We start from the raw sequence: 23,684 nt of genomic DNA on the forward strand, positions 1-23,684 counted from the left end.
GTGTAGTGAGTAGTGAGTGAAATTAAGCGAAATTAAGCGCAGAGGAGAGACAGCTGAGAAATTCACCTCCACATTTACCCGATTAATATCAGTTTTTCGGACTCAAGGTTTGTTCGCTTTTTTGGCTCCGCGCTGAGCAAGTTGTGACGTCGGTTAGCCTAGTGGCCTCTGAAGCTAACAGTCAAAGAAGGAAACGACGGAATAAAGGAAATCTAATTCCTAGATTGTCCACGTTAACCCCATCAAAGACAAAGTACGTATACTCTCCGTTACTGGGATTTTGTGTTTCCGCTGTAGGAACCAGTGAACTAGACAATGGGGTCGTCAAAGAAACACAAGGAAAAGAGTCGCGATAAAGACACAGAGGAGCGCCGTCGCGAGCACAAAAAACATCGCCACAAGGACCGAGACGCTTCGGATCGGGATGGAACACGGGATAAAGAAAAACGTAAGCGCTCCAGGTCCAAGGAGAGGAGTGGACGAGATAGCCGCAGCAAAGGTGAAAAGGGCAGCGGTGAGCCACGCGTGAAAAAAGAGAAAGTTGACATTGGATATGAAGAGAGCAATGCTGAAGTACAACCCCAATCTGCGAGCGGAGATGCTTCACTCAGTATCGAAGAAACAAACAAACTTAGAGCGAAGCTGGGTTTGAAGCCCCTGGAGTTAAATGAGAACAAGAAGGAGCTCGGTACCAAAGAGGAGCCGATGGTGGCCGCGACCATTAACCCTGTAATCATCAAACAGCAAAAAGAGATGAAAGAGAAGCTTGCCGCTATGAAAGAAAAACGCATCCTGAACCAGAAATTGGGCAAAGTTAAGACTTTGGCTGAAGATGACTGGCTAGATGACACAGCTGCTTGGGTAGAAAGAAATAGAAAGGTGACCAAAGAAAAGGAAATGGCAGAGAAAAGAGCCAAACTTCTGGAGGAGATGGACCAGGAGTTTGGTGTCAGCAGTCTCGTGGAGGAGGAGTTTGCACAAAGAAAAAAGGTTGCCTACTCATCCCGAGATTTGAAGGGACTCAAAGTGCAGCACAAAGTGGACTCATTCACCGAGGGCCAGACTGTCATCCTAACCTTGCAGGACAAAGGTGTACTTGAGGAGGAGGAAGATGTGCTTGTAAATGTGGGGCTGGTAGACAAGGAAAAAGCTGAAAAGAATGTGGAGTTGAAAAAGAAAAAGCCAGAGTACAAGCCCTATGAAGAAGAGGAGAGTGTGGATGACATGGTTACATTAAAGTCCCACTCTGTTCTTTCAAAATATGATGAGGAAATTGAGGGCGAAAAGAAAAAGAGTTTCCGGTTGAATACTGGGGGCTTTGCTGACGGGATGCGAGAGCGGGAGCTTCAGGTCATGAGAGAGACTCTGCGAAATCAGGCCCAGTCCTTGGAAATGCCAGCACTCGCCATCGCCTCAGAGTATTACACACCTCAGGAAATGGTGGGCTTTAAAAAGACAACACGACGTGGGAAGAAGATCAGGAAGAAGGAAAAGCATTCATCTGCAAAGGAACTACAACTTGATGACACTCGCAGCTCTGATTTTGGTTCCAGGACACGCGGTCGAGGCCGCAAACAGCTAGATGATGATGTCGAGGAAGTAAAGTTGGAGGATAGCAAACCACCACAAGATATCCCCCAGATGTCTGATGACATCAGGATGGCAGAAATGGATATAAGTGACGATGAAGACTTTGTCATTCCTGAGCCTGCTATAATTGAGGAGGATGAGGCAGAGCAGGAGCTTCAGAAACAGCTGGAGAAGCAGAGGAAGCTGAAACAAAAGCAGCTTCTTAAGGACTCTGGGGAGAAGGTGGCAGAGCAGATTAAAGTGCTTGATAAAGGTGAGGATGACAATGATCCTGAAAAGAGAAACAACATTGTCTTCAATGCCACCTCAGAGTTTTGCAGGACTCTTGGTGATATTCCAACTTATGGGCTGTCAGGCAACAGAGAAGACCAAGAAGAAATTATGGACTTTGAACAGACAGAAGAGAAAGACGAGGCTGGAGATTCAGATTCAGAAATTGATGAAAATGTTGGATGGAGCACAGTCAACTTGGATGAAGAGATAAAACAACCTGACTTTGCTACAGCTTCAGCCACCATTTTGGACGAAGAGCCCATTGTCAACTCTGGCCTTGCTGCTGCTTTGCTGTTGTGCAAAAATAAAGGTCTGTTGGACACTCAAATGCAGAAAGTAGCTCGTGTCAAAGCTACAAAGGGTGCTCTACCCAATGATAACTACTGCATTGAGGACAAGATGGGCTTTGATGATAAATACAGTCGCAGAGAAGAATACAGAGGGTTCACACAAGATTTCAAGGACAAAGATGGGTACAGACCTGATGTCAAGATTGAGTATGTAGATGAGTCTGGGAGGAGACTTACTCCAAAAGAAGCTTTCAGACAGCTCTCACACAGATTCCATGGGAAAGGGTCTGGAAAGATGAAGACTGAGAGGAGGATGAAAAAGCTGGAAGAGGAGGCACTGCTGAAAAAGATGAGCAGCAGTGATACTCCGCTGGGGACTGTGGCTTTGCTTCAGGAGAAGCAGAAATCCCAGAAAACACCCTATATTGTGCTAAGTGGCAGTGGGAAAAGCATGAACGCGAACACCATCACTAAATAAGTAAACCGTGGAAAGTGAATAATCTTATCTAGTACACTTTCTCACAGATGTTTTAAGTAGTGTAACTGCTACAATTTCTTGGCTTAGTTCATACAAGCGTCATTGTTGTAGTGTGGTAATGTTGAATAAAATGAATATAAGTAAGACATGTTTTTTTTTTTTTACATTTGAATTTTCAAAATTAAGTAACTCGGGGCATAACAAAGTACAATATTCCCTTCATGAAAACATGTAGTTGATTGTGCAGTGTTAGTTTAATTTTTATGCATCTGTTAATTTCATGAGAGCTGTTGCCTTGCATGGTCATTTAACTACAAATGAGTGGGAACAGAAACAATTTGATATGTATTTGCTATCATGAGTGGCAAAAGTTGATGACAATTTTCATTCAGCTTTATGATGTGATTTACAACAGAAATAAAAATACATAAAATATACAGTCTACCTGTTGTAATTAATGTTTTGAAAACTGGCACAGCTCACACGGTCTACATTAAATCCTCAATCTGTATTCTAATTACTACTAAAATATGATTATTTCTTTGAGCTGTAACACCCCATGCATCACCAGGAAATATAATTACAAGTTAAGCTGCTCGGAGACAAATGTGGCCAAAACACAACCTCCATTGCAAATGTATTTGTGGCAATATACAATTTGAGGTACATTTAATCATGTTTTATGAATAATTTTTTTTCTTAGTTTTGTTGAAGATGTTTTACCTTTCATCCACCTCAGTCAAGTGCAGTTGCTTTTATCAAAACTGTTGAAGTTTTTCACCTGGATAACCTTACATGCAATGTAATTAGTTTTTTAGTTTTTTTTTTTAAGTCTGACTGCATATTAGAGAAGGATCATAACCCAATATTGATACTTTGTGTTTTTTGATAAAACGGATGGCAGCCATATAATAATTTGGCACTTGATGGATCATTATGTGTAGTAAGTTCTTATATTTTATTGTTAACCATAAATTACATTAATGTGTACACATTAAACATAATAAAATCAATCACAACCATAGCTGTGATAGATTGGTTATTCCCAGGGACTGGGTTGGGATCCACACACAGGTTGCAGGATTAAATTTTTTTCTTGGATATCATTTTTGCAGCCTTTTACTTGAGGTTTGCAATGTACAATTGGCCATGCATACACTAAAGTTGTGATTAATGTATCAAACATGACTGGTTTACCTTTTCAAAATATTACACAAATGGCAGTGAAAGTGCAAATGCAAGATTTTTATTTTATTTTTTTGTGAAGTGGATCGCAATGGTGTTCCAAAATCTGGGTCATAATGAACTAAGGTAATGGATAACGAATGGCTATTCAGAGATTATAAATTATTGTTTTTTTTTTTTACATCACATAAAGCATACACCTTTGACCCTCAGATGTGTCACGTGATTCAGCGGAACTAAGTTGACGGTTAAGCGGCTGACCGACAGCTATTTTGTTGCACATCCAAGTAGCTATCCGACTAGGCTAACGACGGGCTACATCGCTTCATCCATGCAGAGTTGACGGCTAAAGTCTGCACATGAAAGGTAGGTGTGTTACGAAACTGAACGCAACTTAAGGTTGTACGTCACGTAAAAACAAAGCGAGAATATACAGTTCAAAGTGATTTGCATCTTCCACGACGTGTCAGTTTGACAGCTTCCTGTTATTTAGCTAGCACAGAGCTCAGTGACTGGCGGTATTTTAAGTAGCTTTGGCGATTGCAAATGGCTTCTTGTTCTTCGAGAAAAATCGTTATATACCGACTGTGTTCTCTCGACGTTGATATTTTACCGGTGGGTTAAGTTTCGTAATATTGAGAGTTTTGTTCTCACCCCATATTCTATTTTGTTTGGCTGCGTTTTCGGCTCGGGGGAAGCCGAAAGGCAAAGTGGCATTAGTCAATTTCTTGAGCTGTCACCTTATTTCTTTTTTGATTTGTGGACGTGGCATGTATTCGTTAATTCAGTTGACAAAACGTTGGTTACGTTGGTTGATATGGTTATTTTATGGCCGTTACCTCTATTGTTGATTTTGTATTCTTCTTCTGGATGTTATCATCCATAAGTCAATAAGGTTAGTGCTTGCACTGAAACTAGCCTGACATGAAAGGAACCTTTGACACTTAACTTTCATGTCTTATCATCCTCAAGTTAAATGCCTACTGTGCTCTGTGCTTTCCTATCTTTCTACTTTCCATGGCATATGTTGTTGCCAACTGCCATACATCGAGAAAAAAACTCACACTGAAATTTAATTCATTGTGTTAATAGAATTTTTGCTTTTATTTACTTGTATTATTAATGAAGTTTAAATTATAATTTGTTGATGTTGATCAGTTGATTCTGATTGTATACTTGGTGCAGCTCACCGTTGCAACAATCACACCAGTTTATAAAAGGAACAACAGTATGTCCAACCAGGAAATGTTTATCCCCTCCCCAAGGCTCTAACCACTTCCAGTGAAACCAGAAGCTGTTGTGATGTCTGAGTCTAAGCCCCCCACTCCAACTCCTGGAGACACATACAAGGGTTGGCTATTTAAATGGACAAACTACATTAAGGGATACCAGAGACGCTGGTTTGTTTTGAGCAATGGACTATTGTCATATTACAGGTAAGTTATAGTCTGCTCACACACACACACACACATAATATATATGCCAAGGAGAGTAATTTACTCTTATAATGCACTGCATTAAAATAGCACATCTTTCCTCTAATTTAAACACTATTTCAAATGTGTTGTTTGTTGTTTCCTCTCTCCTTTCTTCATATTTATGTACAGGACCCAGGCAGAAATGGGTCACACATGCAGAGGCACCATTAACTTGGCCACAGCCAATATTGCTGTTGAAGACTCGTGCAGTTTTGTCATTTCCAATGGTGGAGCACAAACCTACCACCTGAAGGCCAGCTCCGAAGTTGAGCGCCAACGCTGGATCACAGCACTGGAGCTTGCCAAGGCTAAGGCTGTCCGTATGCAGGCCGAATCCGGTGAGAAGAAAGAAACATTGATTGGGGAAATACTATGAAAATATTATATAGCTTGTAAAACAGCATCTAAGATATGCACAAATGTGTGGTTTCTCTTGTTTCTCAGTGTTGAAATAAATAATGTTAATGTGACATTTTTTGTTCTCACTAATGTCTTTGTTCTTTTCACATTTTCTTTTCCTTCCTCAGATGACTCGGGTGATGATTGTCCCTCAGTGCCCCCCACCTCAGGACAGGGTGGAGGCTGCCGTAATGCAGAAGTCCAGTCCACACTTCGAACAATGACCAGCAAGGTGGAGGACCTCAGCACCTGCAATGATCTCATTGTTAAGCATGGGTCCGCCCTCCAAAGGTATCAGTTATTTAAAGAAGAGTGATGGTGATTTTAATATTTGCTTTGTCAAATTATTTCTACATTAATGTATTCATTTCTTGTACAAACACACAGGTCTTTGTCAGAACTGGAGGGGATTCGGGGTGGAGGGGATATGGGGGACAAAATCAGACAAGTGACGGAGAGGGCCACACTGTTCCGAATCACCTCGAATGCCATGATCAATGTAAGATACACTTGTTCAAACACAGAGGAAGACAGGTCAGTGTTGTTGGCTCTCTAACATGTTCCCATTGTGTACATGTGTCCTAAGGCTTGTCGAGACTTCCTCTCCCTGGCTCAGAATCACAATAAGCGCTGGCAAAAGGCCCTGCAGACTGAACGGGATCAGAGGATACGGCTGGAGGAGACACTCGAGCAGCTGGCCAAACAGCACAACCACTTGGAACGAGCTTTCAGAGGAGCCACAGTTCTCCCTCCTTCATTCAGCAATCCTGCCTTGGGTAACAAAAGTAAGTCTCCCAAACCTTGCTTAACTTTTTTTCTTTGGAACTTTTACTTGCCCTATCATACCACATACCTCCCCTATTCATTTGAGATCAGTGGAACCTTTTAAACCTTTTAGTCACGCCTTCCATCACTGTCTTTTTTCGCTTTAGCTGGTGTTTCAGGAAAAGGTGATGCAAGCGATGAGGATGATGACAATGAGTTCTTTGATGCTATGGAAGACCCAGCAGAGTTCATAACTGTTCCTGCTGACCCTAAGTATCACAGGTTGAATATTTTAAATGTCACTGATATATTTTTAACATCTCAACTTTTTGTGATTTCTCTCCCTTTATACAGCTTTGTTTTAAAATATATGCTGTCTTTCGTCTCTGTTTTACAGGAGATCTGGCAGCAACGTCAGTGGGCTCAGCAGTGAGACCGGAATGGACGATCAGTCTGTAAATGTGTGTGAAACTCTAGAGTTCAATTATCTTGTCTTAAAATGCTATGTAAAATTACCTAAAAATGTTTTACTGTAGTCCCAATTCAAAGCATTCAAGAATGCTGACTGCCACTCACAGAAAGTTTCCATAATGGGGAAAGCCGACTCTGCACCCAGTGTTACACTGTGGTCATATACATACATAACTGTCTCATTGTCTTATTTTTACAAATATTCAAACTATTTAATTAATTTTTACAGCAACAGGTGTGTTTTAGAGGATCAATGGGAAACACAGCAGTGGAGAAATATGTGATGAGTAGAGTGTGCTAGTAATAGACTCTAAAAACGTTATGTTCGATAAATATCCACGACATAGTGTGTGTGAGAGCGTGAGCATTAGCTAACTTTGGCTGCAGTGCCATGTTGTTTCCCTATCCTGGAAATTGTATTAATACACACCAGTATCACTCTTAAGCATCCTCTCTGCTTCCAGCTATCTATATTTGAATGCACCTTCACTGCAAACCCTCACGTTGCTTCTTTTGTTAAGAAGTTAAAAAACTTCTTGGGGTTGTGAGGCTTTTTAGGTTTGGTAAAGTTCAACATCTCGGACTCATGGCTACAGCTGCTATGTAGAGCCATCCAGTGTGTCAACACTGATCAAACCAACACTAGCTCAAAGTTAACACCAGATCAAAACATGAACAGAGTTTACAGCCCACAAATGAAAATGTATTTTGTGAACATACTGGCTGCACCATTGTTATCAGTGAAACCAGTATTGCAATTCTCTATTAAATTTTATCTTTAATCTTTTAAATTTTATTTAATATAATAAAATTTCTTACATATAGCACCTTTTTTTACATTGTTATTTTTTTTTTTGGTTTTGTCTTCCTTCAGTTTGATGAACAGTCTTTGGCGTCCAATCTGGAGTCTCCCCAACCACTTGAGGTTGAGCCAGTTAGACAAAGGCGGACACGTATCCCTGACAAACCCAACTATTACCTCAATTTGTGGAGCATTATGAAGAACTGTATTGGAAAGGAGCTCTCAAAGATCCCAATGCCTGTAAGAAACACATTCAGTTGGTATATAAGAAGCTTTTCTTGAAGCATTACATGTAATCACACTTTTTTCTCTGCTAGGTTAATTTCAATGAGCCAATCTCCATGCTGCAACGTCTATCAGAAGACTTGGAGTACTACGAGCTGCTGGATAAGGCTGCTAAATGTCAGAGTTCTCTAGAGCAGATGTGTTATGTTGCAGCGTTCACAGTCTCCTCCTACTCCACTACTGTCCACCGCACAGGAAAACCCTTCAATCCTCTGCTGGGAGAAACGTTTGAGCTTGATCGACAAAAAGAGTGCGGTTATCGCTCCCTGTGCGAACAGGTATGAGAACAAAATGTGGTTAACAAGTTAGTTTTTGCACTAAGCAGCTGTTTAGTGTGTTTATAGTGTATTTCTTGTAAAGGTCCATTAACAGAACCTCAGTCAGTTTTTACCAGATTTCAGATGTAAAACAAGCATGCTCAAATTGTGTTTATCAAGGCTTGTTTATTTTCTTGAATATGTGTTGGTCACTGTGGCACAATTAACCATGAAAGTTTTTTTTCACGCGCCTCTTCTCAGGTGAGTCACCACCCGCCTGCTGCAGCTCACCATGCCATGTCTGAAAAAGGTTGGTCCCTCAGACAGGAAATTACATTGGCCAGCAAATTCAGGGGAAAATATCTCTCCATCATGCCCTTGGGTGAGTTTATTAGTCTCTGGGTCTCACATTTTTAAGTTCATACCTTAATTTTGTGTACATGCAGAATTAAGATGAACACTGTTGGATATAATTATGTTCCCTCTCTCTCATGCACCAGGTTCTATCCAGTGTATATTTGAAAAGAGCAACAATCACTACTCTTGGAAGAAAGTCACAACAACAGTACACAACATTATTGTGGGGAAATTATGGATCGATCAGGTAACCCTGAAGCAGAGCAAGTCCTGATTAAACTGAACATTGAACTTTGAATCTGCTATCAGGGGCATCATCTCTTGGTTAACCTTTGGCTACCCTCTTATTCATTCCATTAGCACCACCCTTCTCCCTCAATGAATGGACATTTAATCACATACAGTCTAATGTCACAAGTAGAGACAACTGGCTCTTTGAGAAGTTATGGCCCCTAAAGTGTCCTGGTATACTTGAGACATTTCTCCTAGATTTACTGACAGAGAGACCCATGTCACTGAGCAAAGTCTTAATCAGTGATTGCTGTTGGAAAATGGAGATATTTATCACTCAATTAAAAACAACTTTCACATAATTTAATGTATGTGTATGTGTACATGTAAATGTATGTTGTTCTGCTTGGGTTGTCATTCATGACAAACATTTTGACCTTTTCTGTCCTCTCCATCCAGTCAGGGGAGATAGATGTGGTGAATCACAGGACAGGAGATCGCTGCCACCTCAAGTTTGCTCCCTACAGTTATTTTTCCAGAGACGTACCAAGAAAGGTGGACTTAAATTAATATTCTTTTCTCCTTGTATTTTATTCTTTTAACATGAAGTGTTCACAGTTTTACTTACTGCCGGCTTTTCTTTTTAATCTTATCAGAAAGGTGTGTTTTTTTTTTTCTTCTTTTAGGTAACTGGAGTTGTAACTGATCAAGAAGGAAAGGCCCATTATGTGTTGTCGGGAACATGGGATGAGAAGATGGAGTTTTCCAGGATAATGCAGAGCAGTAAGGGTGAAAATGGTACAGAAGGCAAGCAGAGAACTGTGTATCAGACCCTCAAAGCCAAAGAAATCTGGAGAAAGAACCCTCTACCGTAAGTGGTTGACAGCTCACCTTAGCCCTCTACCTTAACAAGAATCAGGGATGGGTAAAGGGGTAAGGAGTGAAAATGGAGTTGAGCCTTATTGTGATACTTTTTCAGAGATGGAGCAGAGAACATGTACTACTTCTCCTCACTGGCCTTGACTCTAAATGAACCTGAAGAGGGGGTGGCGCCAACAGACAGTCGAAGACGCCCTGACCAGCGATTAATGGAAGATGGACGCTGGGATGAGGCTAATGCAGAAAAACAGAGGCTAGAAGAAAAACAGCGTATCACCCGTCGAGAAAGGGAGAGGGAAGCTGTGAAAGCAGCTAGTTCTCCAGAGGAAGGTAGGAAAAGATAAAGACAGCCATTGTTTTTTAAGTTAATCAGTTTGTCTTGTGTTTCTTTCCATTCATTGTTTGTCCACTTGGTCTTTGTATACTTTGTCTGCTTGTCTCTGTCTCAACCCTAAGCTGTCACTGAGGATTCAATCAATGACTCACCCTTTAAAAGCAAGTACTCTTCTCTTAGTCTTTGCCCGCACTAGTTCTCTTTATAGTAAAGCAACACTATGCAACTTTTTTTTTTTATACCTTAAACTGACTTCATAATCAATAAAAAAGATGCAGGAATCATCAAAAGTCTTCGCATTTGGGCATGTATGTTGTAGTAACAGCACGTCTACCAAAGGTTGTATAGTGTTGTGTAATGCTAGAATTCACATTCTTGCACATTTGTGTGTATAGTAGGAAGTAGGGCTGCACGATAAATCATTAAATAAATCGCAATCTCAATTCACAACTACACATGATCTCATTTCTAAATGACAGCGGTTCTTCTCCATTTTATTTCATGAGCTGCATCGCAAACAAATGGTCACAATTTCCTCTCAGAGTTTCTCACCCCAAACACAGCCTTGTCGCTGCCTTCTCTCTCAACACATGAAGTGCCTTTATGTCACGTGATTCAGTAGTGGTGGAAGCCCGTCTGCAGTTGAGAGTTTATGAGCAGCGGCGCTGAGTGAGTGCTGCACTGAACATAGGTGTGTCTGAAAGTGTGTGCTAAGGACAAATAAATACAAAATGGATGGTGATGTAAACCCAGGTGGTAGTGACAAGAATTGCACAACCACCCAACCCGAGCTTGTGCCAAAAAAAGGTTTGCATTCGGCTCGCCGCTCGCAATTGCAGGCCTTAAGCAGTGCTGCCGCTAAATACATTAGAACTCCTCCTTAAAAGATTCCTTGCTAAATGTTGGAGATTAACCCATGTTTTCAAGATTGTTAAGTCTTTTTAACTGGTATGCAGTTCGGCATTGTTCGGTTAGATTCCTGTGCCTCTTCCTGTGACGGCACTCTGACCAATCAGTGAACGGCAGTCTGACGACGTCACGCATTTTCCCTGGTTATGACGTCACAAGTTGAACTAGTGGAAAAACTCGTAATGTAACTTAAGCCACTACTACTACACTTTTCTAGAATCGTGCAGCCCTTGTAGGAAGGTGTTGGAGTAAATGTTTCATCATCATCATCAGCTCATTCACATTTGCTGCCCATTCATTTTTGTTTCAAATAGCTGATGCACAAAAGACTGGCACAGAAGCAACTGAGGTTTCTGACGAAAGCAAGTATCACAGCTTCACATTGAGTGTACTTTTTAACAGTGCTGTGTGTGGCATTTTAACAAAGCAGTGAGTAAGAGGAATTGAACATAGCACATCCAATGGAGACGAGTAGGGTTGTTTAAATTCCATTGCCTTCACAACTATTCAAGCAAGTGCTGTAGTTTGTGGAGAAAAACATTGCTGATGGTAATCTGCTGCTGCGGCGGCGGCTGCTGCTGCTGCTTGGAAAAAGGCACTCAATAATTCTTTGTGTACAGGGTGACACAGTTCATATTTACTATTTGTGGTTTGGAACAGTAACAGTTATCGCCTCAGAAAATTGAGGCCACCACTTACCATTAACGGTGCATTTCTCAATCTAAAAAAAGATTATCTATGTAACGCAAAGCAATGGGAAATATGGCTTTAGATCTGCAATTAGTAATGTTCTTCTTGAGATGAAGGTCAACTTGTCTTTACTTTAAGTATAATTCTCCAGGATTTAAAATGCTACAAATAGCACTTTCAAAATGTACACAAGATATTGTTGTGGATTTTCTTTATTCTTATTTATTTTGTTTGTGCTGGTGTTGCTCAGCTGACACAGAGGACTCTCCTCCACATACACCCGTTGCATGCAAGTAGCCCTTTACATTTCCCCTCCTCTTTGTCTTCTTTCAGATCATGCCCATTCCTTTATTTCTCTCCCATACCTTCATCCTTCACTCTTTTTTTTCAGCCCTCAATGGACCGTCATTCTCCCCTGATTTAAGCAAGTATTCTGTTGAGATATAACGTACACTGCAATGATTTTAGAATACAGATTAAAAAGAAAAACATGTTCCTTTCCTACCATTTTGACTTTACATCCTTTACAACTTGTGCTCTCTTAGTGGAAGGCAAGGAAGGTCCTCATGGCGCTCCAGTCAAAAGCAAGTAACATTAGTCCTGCACTCTATTGACCCCCTTTTTTTGGATCATTAGTTTTTTTTGGTTTTTTTGACTAGGTGTGCAACTAGTTATAATGGCCATAGTTGAATAACGTTGATTATTTTCTCTATTAATGGATTAGTTTTGGTCCACAAAATGTAAAAATAATCAGTTTATTGTCATAGAGGAGCAAAAAAACCAAGAACACATTAATTTAAGTATTAGGTTTGTGTTAGTTGTCCTTTATTTAGCTAATTGTAGAATCTGCACAGTAGACCATTTATTATACTGTTAGCCAACCATCTGTGAGCACATAAGCTTAATTTAAGCTTGATGTGTTGCCATGAGCTTAGTGGTTTCCTTCCTACCTTTATAGTAAACAACTTGTTTTCTTTTCTTTCAGGCACCCATCAAGACAACTACCAATCAATGTGGTTTGAGAAGACGGACGACCCTGTATCCGGAGAGACCCTGCATGTCTACAAAGGAGGTTACTGGGAGACGAAGGACCAAGGCAGCTGGGACATGTGCCCTAACATTTTCTGATCACAGGCTAATCGGCTCTTTTTCAATCCGTGGTGTGAGAATGAGAAGATGGTAAGAAGTGACCTGTCTTACACCAGCTAGAGTGGGGAATCGAGCCTGATATCAACTTCTCTTCAATGCCTTTGGCTTTAAAAGATTGCACCCATCACCTTCACTTCTGCAGCACAGATTTGCTCAGGATCAAGTGCATGTGGTTTTCACCATCAATGTTGATACAATCTCCATTGTGCTTGTAGAAACCTTGCACCTGATCAGTGTTCAGAAACCATACTCACTGCCTCTTTAATACTATCTTTACTTTGATTTTTTTTTTATTTGCATGTTGTTCTGACCGTGTCTATGTATTTTGTGGATTTACTGATGTTGGGCATTTTTCATGTCTCACTCGGACATAGTGAACCACCAAGTTGCAATCCTTGTGTTGCTTTATTTTGGAAAGACTCTTCCCTTATGCAGCACCACTGGATAGATTATCAAACGCTCGCATATTAACGTTTCCCCTACACCAGTTTGAGACCACATCAAAAGCATTCAGTGTTTATTATTTTATTTATTTTTTTATAGTCATCTTTCATATAGACCAATATGTGAAACTGGGTTTCTCTTTAATTCTCTTTCTTTATTCCATATATGAATATATGGACATATTGAATACTATTAATAACTGAATTACAGGGTCAAAAAACATGCAGATTTGGGGATTAGGCAAATTGGGCACTCTAAATTGACTGTAGGTGTGAGTGTGGATGGTTGTTTGTCTCTATGTGACCCTGTGATGGATTGGTGACCTCTCCAGGGTGTACCCCGCCTTTCGCCCTATGTCAGCTGGGATTGGCACCCGCGATCCTCATGTGGAGGATAAAGTACAAAAAAAATGACGAAAACATAAAATAAGAAAATACTTTTATACTCCCACTTCCCATTCCTACAAGAACCAGTGTTTGGTTTTGTTGTTTTCCTTCAGCAAATCATTTTAGAGTCTAAATGTTTCTCATGTCTCATTTAATGCAACAGCACGATTATAATGTGTTTCAGTCTAAGTGTGTTTAAAAGTTTGCCTCCATTTAAACTCTACTTTCACTTTCAAAGTAAATATTGACACTCACAATGTGAACCTGATTAAAATGTAGAGCAGAAGGGCCGAGCTCAAGATGGCACAGGGTTGTTTTTGAACTTCTACTGACACAGTGATCAGTGAAGTGAAATATGAGGCAAGTGTTTTTGTCTTCCTGTTTTATTTCAAACATGGATCGTAGCTTTAATGTCGTGTCGGGATATTTTATTATTTGCGTATTATTAGTATGGATTTTTTTTACAGACCGCAATAACAGTGCCTCGAGGTTTGTGTACACAAAATGGCTCACAGTGAAATAGGAGGACAGTGTGAAGGTAGAAAGCTGTAACTTAAAACCATGAATTCTGTGTCTGTGTTTGTCTCCGCTGCTGTTTGTGACATCAGGTGGAAGGACTGTGTGGTTGATGAAAATCTAAATTTCATTTTATATTCAAGTGTACTTAGAAGGAGAACACTGAAAAATGATGATGAGAAAGTATAATGTTGCAAATATTTATGTGTAAATAGTGAAATTATTGTGATATTAACTGTTTTTGTTGAGAATACAGAATCAAAAGGCAGGGATGCACTTTTATTGATTTCTCTTTCTAATTTTTATCTTATCCACTATGAATACATTGTTATTTCTCAGCTGTGTGTACCGTTTTACCCCAACTCATCCTGTACCACCTAGTTCAGCTTTATATATTCATATTTTCAACTTTTAATGGTTTAGATGTCACAGAATTGGTCCATTGTTTTCTTTTCATCATGTCTTCGTTCTATTGTCATATATTCTTGATTTTTAAGCATTGCTTTTAATTTTGTTATTTTTTTTTTCAATTTATGTTTTTGTTTTTGCCCTAGTGTGGTTTTCAGAATTGATTTATGTTTTTGCTAAAAAAAAAAAAATTATCTGAAGGTGTAATTGCACTTAGGTTCATTACATCAATCCTACCTAATTTCGATTGACACTTTGTGGGTTTATTATGGAAGCCTTTTCCAAACTATGATGAAGAATTGCAAACATTAAATAAAACAAATATACTTTTTTCTTTTTTGTGTCATAGGTTGATAATATTAAAGCCTGTATGGAGATGAAGTGCACATCTTTGGTTTTGCTGTTTATTTATTTAAAACAAAGGCCCATATAACCTATTGGATTCTTACACTTGGCAGATAGATTAGTAAAGCTATAGAAGAAAAAGTGTGCCTTATATTCTTAATTTAAAGTTTAAATAGTTATTATGTGTCGTGGTTTTCAGGGTCTCTGTAGAACTGACATGTCATCACAAATATCAGCAAAGGCAAAACAAGCTCTGTCAACATGTCATGAAGACCAGTTTCTCGGCGTGTTAATATTAGATAATGACTCGTGTTTGAGTATCATTTTATAATGTGATACCTTGTTGAACTACAGCTATTATTGCTTTGACTGCCTTTTACATAAAGCATACATTTTACAGTTATGTCTGCACAACTACACTATTTGCACTGGTACACAATTATAAGCATTTTACTTGTTTGTTGTATGATTCTGAGATAAGTTTATGTTAACGTTCATGATTTGATAGTTAAAATTCAAAATGCTTCAATATTATGCGGTTAACTTCATTTAGGAGAGAAACCAGGCATGTCCAAATTATATCATGTTCAGACTTTAATGTGCTTTACAGAAAAAAAGGTAGTACAGTACAAGTATGTATTGAAATTATAATTCAAAAGTGGAAGCAAAAGAAAAGTGTGACCATTTTCGTTGGGAATTTGGGGGATTTCAAACCAACAAACGATGTAATTTAAAGGATAATTCCAGTTTTTGAATTGTATTTTACCTTTATTTGTATTTTTAACTCCAGGACAGTGTAAAGAAGAATGTATTCAGATTAATATTCGTTTATTTTGTCATATGCAATGAAATGTTATGGACAAGAAAAGCAAATCAACCCACTATTCACAACACTAAAAAAACAATACATTCAAAAAATATAAGCAAAAGTATCAAATACGACGATACATTTAATTTAATTTGTTTACATGTGAGCGTCAAGAGCTAAAAATGAGAATACAAACATGAACTTGGTTAAGATAAGAAAAGCAACTCTCTCAGTAAGACATAATGATATAGTCCATAGTCAAGTAAATGGTCAGTCAAAGCCAGGTAAAAACATACGCCAGCCAAGTCTGCTCCGTTCAGCGGGAATGTTCGGTGTTTGAAACGAGCGTATCTCAAAGTGACGTCAGCATCTTTGTTTACGCACCGATCTCTCTACTCTCCTCAGCTCAGCTCACTCGCACATTAGCTGACTCGCCTCATCCTCTGCTTCCTCTGTTTCCGTTTTCTGTGAAAGCTACTGTTTAACTCACAGGGCGTGTAATTTGACTGTTGTTTTGCGGTTAACTAGTCGACTCTCGAAGATGTCGGTTAATGGGCCTGGATGTGGAGAAGACTCTACAGACGCGAAGCAAAGCGGCGGCCAGCGGTGAGTCAGGGTTTGTTTAGCTAGTTAGCTGTCTCCATTGTTGTGGGTTGTTAGCAGACAGCGATGAGGTTCTTTGTCAATATTTCTGCTACTCTCCTATTAACTCGCCCACTGTTTAAACTAACTTTAGTTTTTATCATTGAGTGAATGTCTGTTGTACAGCATTGATTTAGCTTGTTATTATATGGGCCGTGTTCTGTTGTTGCCATCCTTCAGGTCAGATGGGTCTTCGGTTGACCCCATGGACGTGGATGCCAAGTCCCACTCCCACAGCTTCAGATACAGCCTGGATTTTCCCAGCATCGGCCAGTGCATCATCATCAACAACAAGAACTTCGACAGGAAAACAGGTCTTTATTCAGCAGGGTGTTTTTTTGTGCTTCTTTGGACAGGACTGTGGTCACTTTGTTTTCTGTTTAAGTTTTCAAACTAGTAAAGAACACTGAGAGAAAAGAAAATGTGAGACAGATCAGTTTAATGCATTATCACGTTTGATTTTACTGTGAGCAAAATGCCATATCTTAAATTGGAGAATGGAAAAGTCATAGTGAGAAAAACAAGGGAACACAAACCTTCGCCGAGGCTGCTCATCTTCCCCATCAGCTGCCACTAACCCTAGTATCTAGTTTCCTGTTGGTTTCTATAAACATCTCCAACTTTTGCCTTTAAGTATGGTAGATAAATTTAGTGAAAGGTCAGAAAGCCCTGATGTTGTTTGTGAATCTTTGTGTGTTAGATGATTTAATTTCTGTGCAGGTGGCCGATCATCCAGTGCTTGTTTATTTAGATTTCCATTGTGTGATCAGTGGACACACTGGGACTCGTGTTGTGAGGGAGGTGTTCCTGTTGTAATCTTAAGTGTTCATACATGGCCTGGTTTTTTTTGATTAATATGAAGGGTCTTGGTACAGAAATGGATTTAACTGAAAAGTACATTGATGCTTTCTTAGCTTGCCGTGAGGCTTACACATCGAGCATCCACATGTTTCTAGGTTATCGTGCTACTAGACTCAATTTATGGGTCCATGTTGCTCATGAAGCTGCATCTCATGGTAGTTTTCCTACAAAATTAGAACAGGTAGGCATAAATGTGTCCTTGCATTTCATAAAATAATACAAGTACAAGAAAGTGCCTAGTCACATCAGGAAGTTTCAGTTTCCCACATGATTTGACTTGCTGTCGTCATGTGAATATTTATGGTTTAGTTGGTTCCTCTTTAAAGTTTGCTGTAGACTGTGGAGGATTTATGTAATAGGATGATTGTTCTATAGCCTTTAAGGTAAGCGTAATCAAAATGTTGTGTGTCATTGTGTTATTGAGATACATCAAATGTTGAATTGATTTTAGTCTTTGGAAACTGGCACACTGTGCAGTCTAGCTGTGTCCGCTTGCATTTAAAGAGCCTCTAATGTGTTGTCGTGAGTTGTCGTGTACAAACCCGCCTGGCCGGACTAATGGCACACACCTGACTGCTTGCTCAGACATGAATGTGACAAACACCATTTGATTATGTCTTTTCAGCTGTTCAACCAAGAAAAGAATCTTGTTAATGTAGTTTGGTGCACATTCCCCTTCCCCCGGTTTAAAATTAGCAAGCTATTTATCACACAGCTGCTGTAGCTAACATACTAGAGATATTCATTCCTCAAACAGACAGTGGTGGCTCAGTGGTGAAGTTTTATAGTTTTCAGTGACCGTACACAACGTAATTGTGCCCACCCACACTTGCTAATAATGTGGCAGTGTTAAGCTGTAAGTAAAATTCAGATCAAGATGCAAAGAGAGCTTGTTGGAAGGAGCAATTTTGTCTGGTTAACTTAGTGCTGCACCATGGCTTAAACAACTAAAATGGAGCATATTAATGCAATGAATTTACAGATGATATCAAAGCTTTTAATTGCACCCTGTTTTAATTTTGTATATGTTTTTTTCCACAGTATTCAGTCTGTTAGTATTAATAATAACTTACAACAATGACTATTGGAGCTTTTCCACTATTTTCCACCATTTCCAATTGCATTTTAAGTCATTCTAATAATAATAATACAGATTCTGTAAATATTTGTTTTGCAGTATCGTTGCCATCATTTACTAGCTGTGCAGAGAAGAAGATAAAGGTTTATTGCAGAATCTCGTGCACCTGCTTTTATTTTATTCTCTGATGACAGAGGCATCATCACACCAACTGCTTCTTGTGCCCCATACTGTCCATTTAAGTAGTTTTCTCTATGGTGGACGGTTTGTAACAACATTGTAATTTGTCACATATTTAAAGCTTCAACAAATCTGACTCCCACCAAATCACAAAAATGTTTTTACATGTGCTCCAGTGTGTACCAGTGGTAAAATTGTGTGTTTTCAATGTTTTTGTCGAGTAAACACAACTTTTTTTCTCTTGTTTTGAAGGCATGAATCAGCGAAATGGCACTGATGTAGATGCTGCCAACATGATGAAAGTTTTTTCTAAGTTGGGTTATAAAGTGAAGGTATACAATGACCAGACAGTTGACCAGATTGTACATGTTTTAACAGCTGGTAGGTGCATCTTCATAAACTATCTTTCTAAAATCAGCCATTTTATCAAAACATTGAGTGCTGTAGTATTTCTTTTTCAGCGTCAAAGGAAGATCACAGCTCCTCGGCCTCATTCATCTGCGTTTTGTTGAGTCATGGAGATGAGGGGATATTCTTTGGTACAGACAGCTCGGTGGAGCTCAAGTACCTCACATCACTTTTTCGAGGTGATCGCTGCAAATCCTTGGTGGGAAAACCCAAACTCTTCTTCATCCAGGTATTTTATGGATTCTTTCTTTCTCTGCTGCAATAACTCAAAGCAGCCATGCTTAACTAAACTAAATCGATAACTGAATATGAAAAAATGTCCAGCAGTGTTTAGATCTCAGGTTGCTTGGCAACATTCCCATGCTGCACACAGGTAGTGATTTGTTTTATGACAATACAGATGGAGGCAACAGCTTCATTGTGCTAGTAAAGTGCTAGAGGGCTGCAAACAGGTTGGAGTATGACTGAAAACGGAAGGAAGCGTCCTTAAACACTTTTAGAAGTAAATTCTATGGGTCAAAAAACTCAGTTGTTCAGTCGCTGTATTCACACAAACTCTCCCCCAGTCAGGTCTGATAGTTTTGCTTGACAGAACCTGTTTTCAGATGAAGGATGCAGCATACAAACAATGTCACATTGAAGATCAGAGGCAGAACAATAACATCAACAACACCACTGACCTCTCACTGCAGCTTTAACTCAGGACTTTAAGGATGTGACCATTTATTTTTCTGTTCTTTTTCACACTTTGTAGGCCTGCAGAGGCACTGATCTGGATGCAGGAATAGAGACGGACTCTAGAGAAGAAGGCACAACAAAGATTCCTGTGGAAGCTGACTTTCTTTATGCCTTCTCCACAGCACCAGGTCAGCACACATATATTCAAACACACTTTTTTGGATATCCTACCTTTTCAAATGTTGCATTGATATACCTCAAATTCCATCTACAGGCTACTACTCATGGAGGAATACTATGACCGGGTCCTGGTTTATTCAGTCCTTGTGCGATATGATCTGTAAATATGGAAAAGAACTGGAGCTCCAGCACATCATGACCCGTGTGAACCACAAGGTGGCAGTAGAGTATGAGTCTATCTCCAATTCACCAGGTTTTCATGCAAAGAAACAGATCCCATGCATTGTGTCCATGCTGACCAAAGAGATGTATTTTGTCCCTTGATGTAGTCGCCACACAAGAACACTACTTGTTGGCAGAGCTTCAGCTGCAGGAGAAAAGCTTGGGTGTCCCAATAATCAATCATTTTAGTTTACACATCACGACTGAATATCACTGAAACCTCATCTTAACATATTTCTGGGAAAGATTGCTGTTTTGTCAGGAGCTTGGGGTTGTAAGGTTCTTATTGTGTGGGGTGCTATTATAAGATACATAGCAATACATGTTTATACCTCGGGAACATTCCTTTTTACACATTTACTCTATAAAATGTATTTCACAAAATCACTTCATCCACTGCAATCGTGGGATCTTGTAATGCCAAGCTCACAGTGTGTGGCCAGGAGTTGCCTCTTTGCTCTTTACAACAAACACATTTCAGGTAAAATACTGAGAGTTTGAGAGGAAGTTTGACCTTTTTTTTATCTGTTCAATCATGAAAAGATTGATGGGCTCCAGCACCAGCAACAGTTTGACTTAAGTCGAAAGCAAAATGGATCAGGTATCTTTTATATTCTTGGTTTCTCTTTGTCCCTTTTTATAATCTTGAGAAACTCGAGCCATATGCTGTCATTCAGTGACTTTATGCCCAGAGAGCTGTGTGGAGCCTAAATCAAATAATCGTGCTGTAGCACATTCAGGAACATCCAGTAAGCTATTGTGTGTTTTGTTATTTTAAGTATTTTCCACAAAATATTTTCTGCTGCCAGTAAATGAGTGGGAACACACCAGCTTCTTCATAGCATTCACGAGTAAAGTCAGCCAACTTGCATGATGCTGTCATTTGAGGCGCACAATCCGTTATTCATACTTGACTTTTCTTATTTAGCTGTGGTTCTTGTTTGTTCTTTTGGGTGGTGTTGGGATTTTTAATTATGTAATGAGCAATGTGATGCTTGATCCTTGATTTTCTATAATAGTTACAGTACCTTTTGAATTCTTAAAAAAAAAAAAAAACACCTTCCTGTGAAACTGTGAGTCAATTATCATCAGTGTTGGTTGATATCTGGCAAAGCACTATATGTGTTGTAGGTCATTTTTAAGTCAGATTTAGTGAACCGTGTGCTTTCAAACTTTCAAAAAAAAGACAAACTTTCTGAGCTCACTGCATGTGAATTATTCAACAACATTGTTATTAGACAATCCACTTTTAACTACTATCAGTGTACTGCAGTTGGCTGTGAATGTCACTTGTTGGCTTTTTTGTTTTTTTGGAATATCACTGTTTTTGTAAGCAGTTTGTTTGATGTGAGTTTTTCTCCCTAAAAGATAAAAACCCATTTTCACAGCATCACTTCTTGTTTTTCTTTATATCTTGTAAAGATTTAACCTCCACAAACACTGCAGAGGGTTTATTTGTGTGCACTGTGTTAAGTGTAAATAGGCAGGATTACTCCAGATTTGACTTGCCTGAAGGTGAGAAGAACTGGGCCACCAGATTCTGAGGCCCAAGGCCAAATAAAACTGGGCTTCACTTTCCTTCATTGCCAGCACAGAGGCACTTCACCTAAACCTGCTTCCACAAAGACACTTACTGTGTGTTACTGGGGTTTCCAGTGGACAGTGATAAAACACTTATTTTTTAACTTAATCCTTCCTATTCTTTCTTCAGCTTCTCCCTTTAGGGGTCGCCACAGCAGATCATCTGCCCTCCATCGTGTCCTCTCTCTTGTGTCCTCTTCTGTTACACCAACTGTCCTCATGTTCTCCTTCACAACAACCATGAACCTTCTCTGTGGTCTTCCTCTTTCCCTCCTGCCTGGCAGCTCCAATCTTCAACACCCTTTGTCCAATATGATCACCATCCCTCCAATGTACATGACCAAACCATCCTAACCTTACCTCTCATATCTTTCCCCAATTTAATCAACCTGCGCTGTCCCTGGATTATGCTCATTTCTAATCCTGTCCATCATGGTCACTCCCAACAAAAGTCTCAGCATCTTCAGCTCTGTCGCTGTCTCCATTTTCTAACCTAACCCTATAACACTTAATTTTACAGCACTTTTCAAAACAAGCTTTACAAAGTACTCTATGTGGTTAAAGACAATAAACTCAAACATTAACATTAACATATATAAGATAAAACAATAATGGTATAATACAAACAAGATAAGCTTACAATAACACCACATCCTCAGCTGGACGAAACAATTTCCTCTTAAAAACTTATATACGTTTATTTTCTTTATTCTTTTTAATGACAACAATGAACGTCTTAGGACAAGATACAACAAGTACATAATTTGTTGCTAACATGATCGTTTTGTATGATTATTGTTAACACAGGGCAATATATTGTTAGGTTTTGTTTATTATTATTTTTGGTGGACGTCTCCAGTATCTACCTCTAGTTACTTGTAAGTGTCACCAGAGTTTGCAGGGCTGTCCCGTTACATATTGAGTCCCATTAGAATTACAAGCCAAACAGCCATGGGGTGAACACTCAAATGTTTTTTTGTCCAAAATCTAATTTAAATATACAGTGTTTCAAATTTAGCAACATTTATTGGTGAAGTTACATGTTGCAGCTGAACATCCCTCACCTCACTCTTCCCTTCCGAGTGTGTTTCGGAAAACCGATGTAGTGTTCAGTTAAAACTCAAAAGATGTTTAGTTTGTCTTTTGTGGTTGCATTGGAAAAAACATGGTGGTCCAAAATGATATAAAAACTCCTGATACAAATATAAAAGGCTCATTCTGGGGTAATAAATAAGAAAAGATTAGTTGGCAATAATAGCTTTATCTTAATTTTCTGCTGAATGGAAATAATTCTAAATCTAAATTGTACTCAGTAGCCCTTTAATAATGCTTTTAAATGTACATTTATGTTATTTTAATTGTGTTATTTGTATAATGTTTGCTATTTATGTATCTATCAAACAAGATATGAAGAGTGACTTTTATTGTTTAATCAGATAATAACCTAAAATAGATAATTACCTCTAGGGCTGCAAATAAGGATTCTTTTCATAATCGATTCATCGGTCGATTATTTTCTTGATTGATCGATTAGTTGTTTTGAAATATGTTGATCAGTGTTTCCCAAACCTGGAAATTATGATGTTCTCAAATGTCTTGTTTTGTCCACAAACCAAAATTATTCTGTTTTAAAGACTTCTTTGTTATATGGAGCCATGAAAACAGGACATACTGTATTCACATTTAAGGAGCAGGAAAAGCTGAAATCTTGTTTTAATTATTTGTGGATGTGTTGACTCATGCTTCTCCATATGCAGTATAGTACTGTGCAAAAGCCTTAGTCCATCATTAAATATGCTTTTATAGTGATGCTATAATAACCATACAGTTTAAATATTTCTTAATTATTTCATGGAACCAAAACAGCTTCTTCAGGTTAACATGTCAAATATACAAATACTTTGTGTATTTAGTGTGACCCACCCTTACCCTTCAACAATAGCAAGACCCTGGCTGATTGTCCCACTTTTTCATGTCACAACTATATCTGCTGTGGAAAAAGGTTTATATTACACCAGGTTTATTAGACATGATTGAGCATTACAATGAGTTCAACTCAATGACAGTTTGTTAATATATATGACCAACTCTCAGTCACACCATGCCAACCCATGTGACAATGATC

The 23,684-nt window shown here is 39.0% G+C and overlaps 3 protein-coding genes across 5 annotated transcripts; all 3 read left to right on the forward strand.

Annotated features, from left to right (window-relative positions):
• Window positions 1-22: 22 nt before the first annotated feature.
• Window positions 23-3,068, forward strand: sart1 (spliceosome associated factor 1, recruiter of U4/U6.U5 tri-snRNP). The gene has a single exon (XM_058640537.1). It carries the CDS (start codon window positions 316-318, stop codon window positions 2,629-2,631), a length of 2,316 nt encoding a protein of 771 aa, XP_058496520.1. The 5' UTR covers window positions 23-315; the 3' UTR covers window positions 2,632-3,068.
• Window positions 3,069-4,027: 959 nt separating this feature from the next.
• Window positions 4,028-14,823, forward strand: LOC131466924 (oxysterol-binding protein 1-like). 3 transcript variants are annotated; one of them, XM_058640533.1, is made up of 17 exons: window positions 4,028-4,182; window positions 5,082-5,252; window positions 5,424-5,632; window positions 5,822-5,984; window positions 6,081-6,192; window positions 6,280-6,478; window positions 6,626-6,740; window positions 6,856-6,919; window positions 7,804-7,971; window positions 8,049-8,294; window positions 8,535-8,655; window positions 8,774-8,877; window positions 9,321-9,416; window positions 9,548-9,732; window positions 9,841-10,070; window positions 10,197-10,235; window positions 12,659-14,823. In XM_058640533.1, exons 2-17 carry the CDS (start codon window positions 5,119-5,121, stop codon window positions 12,799-12,801), a joined length of 2,328 nt encoding a protein of 775 aa, XP_058496516.1. In that variant the 5' UTR covers window positions 4,028-4,182; window positions 5,082-5,118; the 3' UTR covers window positions 12,802-14,823. The 3 variants fall into 3 exon arrangements, with proteins under 3 accessions (XP_058496516.1, XP_058496519.1, XP_058496517.1); XM_058640534.1 differs by lacking the exon at window positions 4,028-4,182 and adding an exon at window positions 4,276-4,431; XM_058640536.1 differs by lacking the exon at window positions 10,197-10,235 and having other exon boundaries at window positions 4,029-4,182.
• A 1,282-nt stretch (window positions 14,824-16,105) lies between these two features.
• On the forward strand, window positions 16,106-21,368 carry casp3a (caspase 3, apoptosis-related cysteine peptidase a). Its single transcript, XM_058640091.1, has 6 exons — window positions 16,106-16,335; window positions 16,552-16,685; window positions 18,743-18,871; window positions 18,952-19,127; window positions 19,653-19,764; window positions 19,851-21,368. Exons 1-6 carry the CDS (start codon window positions 16,271-16,273, stop codon window positions 20,078-20,080), a joined length of 846 nt encoding a protein of 281 aa, XP_058496074.1. The 5' UTR covers window positions 16,106-16,270; the 3' UTR covers window positions 20,081-21,368.
• Window positions 21,369-23,684: the final 2,316 nt, after the last annotated feature.

This window comes from Solea solea, chromosome 10, assembly GCF_958295425.1.
Source record: "Solea solea chromosome 10, fSolSol10.1, whole genome shotgun sequence".
Lineage (NCBI taxonomy): Eukaryota > Metazoa > Chordata > Actinopteri > Pleuronectiformes > Soleidae > Solea > Solea solea.

Coding starts and splice junctions, on each gene's coding strand:
- LOC131466924 (XM_058640533.1), top strand. CDS start 5,119: ATGTCTGAGTCTAAGCCCCCCACTCCAACTCCTGGAGACACATACAAG. Junction 9,733..9,840: donor TGGAGAAAGAACCCTCTACC/GTAAGTGGTTGA, acceptor ATACTTTTTCAG/AGATGGAGCAGAGAACATGT. Junction 10,071..10,196: donor AGCTAGTTCTCCAGAGGAAG/GTAGGAAAAGAT, acceptor CTCAACCCTAAG/CTGTCACTGAGGATTCAATC.
- casp3a (XM_058640091.1), top strand. CDS start 16,271: ATGTCGGTTAATGGGCCTGGATGTGGAGAAGACTCTACAGACGCGAAG. Junction 16,686..18,742: donor GAACTTCGACAGGAAAACAG/GTCTTTATTCAG, acceptor CTTGTTTTGAAG/GCATGAATCAGCGAAATGGC. Junction 19,765..19,850: donor TGCCTTCTCCACAGCACCAG/GTCAGCACACAT, acceptor TTCCATCTACAG/GCTACTACTCATGGAGGAAT.
- sart1 (XM_058640537.1), top strand. CDS start 316: ATGGGGTCGTCAAAGAAACACAAGGAAAAGAGTCGCGATAAAGACACA.